This window comes from Colias eurytheme, chromosome 22 (assembly GCF_061535395.1).
Source record: "Colias eurytheme isolate Ceu_HAF_F1 chromosome 22, ilColEury1 Martin Lab GWU primary, whole genome shotgun sequence".
Taxonomy (NCBI): Eukaryota; Metazoa; Arthropoda; class Insecta; order Lepidoptera; family Pieridae; genus Colias; species Colias eurytheme.
In genome coordinates this window covers 3,584,043-3,589,874 of record NC_143001.1, presented here as the reverse complement: position 1 = coordinate 3,589,874, position 5,832 = coordinate 3,584,043, and the positions used below count along the sequence as shown (strand labels likewise).

The following is a 5,832-nucleotide window of genomic DNA, read 5'->3' as shown; positions in this document are numbered from 1 at the left end:
GGTCGATAATTTATTCTCCGAGAGGATTTCCCAGCCAGGGATAGGTGCGAGGGCATCTTGAACAGACTTGCATGTAGAACAGCTCCTGTAAAATAAAATAAAAGTATTTTAATATTCATTAATGATTAACACATAGCATATAAAATATTTTAAAATAAGAAATCTAATGGTAAAACATGTTGTAGTTAATATTTTACTTGTTTTCATTGCTGTTGTTGAAATAAGAAATATCAAGAAAATCAATTTATTAAATGCGTTTAAAGATAAGTAAATGATCGCTGGTAAACTACTAATCATTTTTTGCAGATTCTCAATTTTCAACATTACTTTATCAATATCTCTTGTGTCAAAAAGTCGGGTCCGCAACAGAAAGTTCCTTTTTTAATGACCGTAAAAATCAGAACGAAGCAACAGGATCGCTTAAGATCAATTACTTAACAATTTTACTTTAATAATTTTACCATATTATGTTTCTGTAATATTATATAGAGTACTCGCTGTATCCCACTACTTTATTCGCGCCATTTTCAAGGAAAAAAATACAATAACGTAACGAAATAGTCCATTGAATAAAAAGTTCTAGAGTGCGTGAGTTAGTAACGTAAGATGTTTCTTCGGAAACATGTCAAGAGTCCCTAGGTAATAAACATACTAAAACCCCGGGCCACTAGGAGGAGCCCCGGAGTGGGGGGAGGGGGGAAATGGGTCCATTTTTTCATTTTTCGCTTAAATCTCAATAACGGTACATGTTAGAGAAAAACTTTCAAGGAAAAGTTGAAAGGCCATAAAATTATCTACAAGTTGTACCTGAATCATTTTTTCCTATATCCTACCGTTTCTGAGTTATACGTAGTAAAACATGATTTTGGCTCAAACAATTTCCACATCAATCGATCAAAAAATATTTCTTTCTTCCAAAAAACTCAAATGTGCAACTTGTGACCGGTACTGATAGATTGTTCTTAATTAGGTCTATAATTGGTAAAATAAACACATTTCTCCATGGAAGCCTTTAGGAGGAATCGATTGTCAAAATATTATATTATGTTAGTTTGAGTTACTGAACTTGATCTTTTTATTTTTTTCTTCCAAAAAACTCAAAAGTGCAACTTGTGACCGGTACAGATAAATTGCTTATAATTGGGTCTATCATTGATAAAAATACCAGATTCCACCACGGAGGCGTTTACGCGGAATTGAATTTTATTAGGGTAGTTACGATACTTGAACTTTTTATTTTTTTTCTCCAAAAAAACTCAAAAGCGCAACTTGTGACCGATACTGATAGATTGCTCTTAATTAGGTCTATAATTGGTAAAATAAACACATTCCTCCATGGAAGCCTTTAGGAGGAATCGATTGTCAAAATACTATATTAGGGTAGTTTGAGTTACTGAACTAGATCTTTTTATTTTTTTCTTCCAAAAAACTCAAAAGTGCAACTTGTGACCGGTACTGTTAGATTGCTCTTAATTAGGTCTATAATTGGTAAAATAAACACATTCCTCCATGGAAGCCTTTAGGAGGAATCGATTGTCAAAATACTATATTAGGGTAGCTTGAGTTACTGAACTTGATCTTTTTATTTTTTTCTTCCAAAAAACTCAAAAGTGCAACTTGTGACCGGTACAGATAGATTGCTCATAATAAGGTCTATAATTGATAAAAATACTAGATTCCATCACGGAAGCGTTTACGGGGAATTGAATTTTATTAGGGTAGATACGATACTTGAACTTTTTATTTTTTTTCTTCCAAAAAAACTCAAAAGTGCAACTTGTGACCGGTACCGATAGATTGCTCATAATTAGGTCTATCATTGATAAAAAAACCAGATTCCACCATGGAGGCGTTTAGGAGGTATTGAATTTTATTTGGGTGGTTACGATACATGAACTTTTTAACTAACTACCCTAATAAAATTCAATTCCCCGTAAACGCCTCCATGGTGGAAGCTGGTATTTTTATCAATGATAGACCTAATTATGAGCAATCTATCGGTACCGGTCACAAGTTGCACTTTTGAGTTTTTTTGGAAGAAAAAAAATAAAAAGTTCAAGTATCGTATCTACCCTAATAAAATTCAATTCCCCGTAAACGCCTCCGTGATGGAATCTAGTATTTTTATCAATGATAGACCTTATTATGAGCAATCTATCTGTACCGGTCACAAGTTGCACTTTTGAGTTTTTTGGAAGAAAAAAATAAAAAGATCAAGTTCAGTAACTCAAACTGCCCTAATATAGTATTTTGACAATCGATTCCTCCTAAAGGCTTCCATGGAGGAATGTGTTTATTTTACCAAGTATAGACCTAATTAAGAGCAATCTATCAGTACCGGTCACAAGTTGCACATTTGAGTTTTTTGGAAGAAAGAAATATTTTTTGATCGATTGATGTGGAAATTGTTTGAGCCAAAATCATGTTTTACTGCGTATAACTCAGAAACGGTAGGATATAGGAAAAAATGATTTAGGTACAACTTGTAGATAATTATATGGCCTTTCAATTTTTCCTTGAAAGTTTTTCTCTAACATGTACCATTTTTGAGATTTAAGCGAAAAATGAAAAAATGGACCCATTTCCCCCCTCCCCCCACTCCGGGGCTCCTCCTAGTGGCCCGGGGTTTTAGTATGTTTATTACCTAGGGACTCTTGACATGTTTCCGAAGAAACATCTTACGTTACTAACTCACGCACTCTAGACCCCCCTTGGAGGGATTCATTCAATGGACTAAAAGCTTTTAAAAAGGAATATTTTTTACGCCTTTGCAAAAAATTTTATTGCTGCTCCGCTCCTACAGGTCGAAGTATGATTTTAGCCTGGGTATACGGACTATCCAATAAAAATAATTTTTGAATTAAAATTCGAAAAAAAAGGACAAAAAATTCGAAATAGATTTTTTTTATACAAGCGAGTGCCACCAAAGCAATAAACACATAAACAATTCAGTCTTATGATATTAGAATCAGTGTTAGTAAGTTTCTAACAATCATATGCATTGTTGCCTCCTCTTTGTGCAAAAGAGCGTGTGTGTCGACTGTCGAGCACACGTGTCGGAAGTGAAACTTCTCTGGCAAGGTTCAAAGATACTAAAATCGTCTACTTACTCCATGCCGTGACGCTACTGCCATGACGCGAAAAAATTTACTCTCAACACGCCTAAATTTCACTTCAATAATAAAAATAATATCTCTGCTAATAAATTAAATAAAACCAACAAACCTCCTTATGAGGAGCAACAAGGGGTCCACAGCTAGCAGGACGGCAACGGGCTGGTGTTGTGAGTCTGCACGGCTTCTTGATGTATTCTCCTAGAGGTACCGGGTCTTGTACCCAGTCTAACATTTCACTGGTGTTTACCTGAAGAACGAATGAATATTAGCAGGGGAAAACTAAATTTGATGATGAAGTTGGCATTGGTGGTTTTTTTGTTACACTGATAAAACAAAAAAGTTAATTTTAAGAAAAAAGTACAATATAAAAACAGTCAATTTTAATTTCTTGATCTGCTTTCAATACTATAACAATCTTATTTACAAACGAAGTTACGATCACAGAAGTTACAGGGGCGGTTATTATGAATATGTGAATTGAACTGACTGGCAAATTCATATTATACCATAATTATTAACCATGGCTGGTTATTGCGACCATAATGGGACCAGAATTTGCCAGTCAGTTCAATTCACGCCGTAAACTGTCTGGGAATAAGAGCCCATAATACGGCCCCAGTTCTAAAGAAGTATAATATTAACTTTTCTAACAAAATATCTGAGCACCTCCGAAATGTAGTTAATACAATTAGTGTCAAAAAATGATCATACCATGAAAACATCGCTCATAGAATTGATCATGTCCATAAAGCGGATGAGAGCCCGTCTAAGACCAGGTTGTGTACGAACGGTACCCTCGTGAATGTAGAATCCGAAAGGTGCCCGGTTGCCAAGGTAGTGACGTTCGAAGTTATCTATGATGAAACGGAACCAAGTTTCCTCGTCGTTGGCATCAGGTCTGAAATTAATTATAGTTATAATAATAATTTGTTAAATCTTATTTTTCAGAGTTTTTTAAATTGTAGTTTGGTCTATGACAAATTTTAGGTTTATTGCTATCATGTGATCTTTTAATAAGAAAAAAGATATACTTGGATTCACTGTTATGATTGAGAAGCATTTTATTTAGTTTTGATCAGTAATTATACGTCACTGGCTACAAGTGGGGCCATTGTTGCAACGGCATTGCATCACATTATTGTCTAAAACTTTTTTGTGTCTTGTTTTAAAGTTAACTATTTTCATGAGGCAAGAACTGAAATGTACATTACAATAGAGGTCGAGATAGAAGGTCAGAAGATTTATGATGTACATAAATATACTTACAGGCTGAAGCAGGCATCAACCATAGCACAAGGGAAGTTAGATAAATCTGTCCACGCTATCATAGGCACCACCCAGGATCCAGGCAGAGATGCAGTAGGGCATGGAGGACTGATACATTCCTGGATAGATTGGTAGTCCAAAGTGTAAGGCCAAAGACCAGGGTCGGTGAATCTGGTTGTAGGCCAGGTTATGTCATATCGTAATCCGGCAGATTTCATCATTTGGAACGAACTGTTGCCAGCCATTTGTAAGAATGGAATGCGTAAACCTGCAAACGCAAAATTAGGTATCCTTTTGTTTCATCAATATTATATTTAAAAATTCATAAGCATATAATATATGTTAAGATCCCATCTCTACACTGATATAAATAATCTTATTCATATCTTGTGTTCTCGAATACATCAATAAACCCACCTTGAATACTAGATTCAGGAATAGCAGCGAAGTTGGACATCAGTTTTTTCTGATCTCCGAATTCCTGCATCATTCTATCATAGTCGGCTTCTTGGAAATAGGTCTGGTTAACGTGTGAAATGGAATGAAGAGCCATTTCAAAGCCCTCATTATACAGTTCGTTGACGATCTCATAGTTCGTGTATTCGTGGCTGATGTAGAAGGAAACTCCAATTGGGCATTGGTTGGAATTTTTACGGCCGTACAAAATATCACGGTAGGTCTCTACATTGACAATGTTTATACCATCGTCGAATGTCAGCATTACAAACTGCAATTAAATAATTACATTATATGGACAGACTGTATAATTTAATAACAAAGAATTAGATAATATTTTGATAATTTTGATGATTCATTTTTGCAATGGCCTTTTTAACATTCGAAGACTATCAAATCAAAATAGTTTTCATTATTTTTAACTGTCATGACTAATAACTGTTACGAAAGTTTATCGTTTATATTGGACTCTCTTCATATCATTTTTGGCCTTGACACTGCATACTTAGACACTTTTTCAACATGAGTATATCAATCGTACTTTTTATAAGAAAAACAATCTTACCTGAGGAACTTCGAAGGGCTTTAAATCACCGGGGATTTTGGTTGTAGAGCATCTGCAGTCTGGGAGCTTACATTTCTCTTCATCGCACGGCTCGGCCAAGGGTAAAGCATCGTCACTTGTAGCTAATGCTACCACATACACCAAAAACAAGAAAATCAACGGCGCCCACTTCATTTTGGACTTCACTTATAATATTAGTGTTAATGAATACTTATCTGCTGTATTTATTTAATTGCCTATCGTCAATTTGGTCTAATCTTATTTTGATTATATCAAATCTGATTATGGGAAGGATTTCTTTGAATCTTATGTATAAGTCTAAGTAGTATGTTAACGGAAATGATTTACGATGGACGATGTTGTTTTCTATTTTATTTTTGCATTTGGGAATCCTGACCCGATAACAATTGTTAATCTTAATGATAGTTT

The 5,832-nt window shown here is 34.8% G+C and overlaps 1 protein-coding gene across 1 annotated transcript; it reads right to left on the bottom strand.

Moving 5' to 3' along the window:
* On the bottom strand, nt 1–5,583 carry Cda9 (Chitin deacetylase-like 9). The gene is made up of 6 exons (XM_090114922.1): nt 5,404–5,583; nt 4,800–5,109; nt 4,383–4,650; nt 3,828–4,014; nt 3,226–3,363; nt 1–85 (listed from the first exon to the last, which is right to left on the bottom strand). Exons 1-6 carry the CDS (start codon nt 5,575–5,577, stop codon nt 11–13), a joined length of 1,152 nt encoding a protein of 383 aa, XP_089971048.1. The 5' UTR covers nt 5,578–5,583; the 3' UTR covers nt 1–10.
* Between the last annotated feature and the right edge of the window lie 249 nt (nt 5,584–5,832).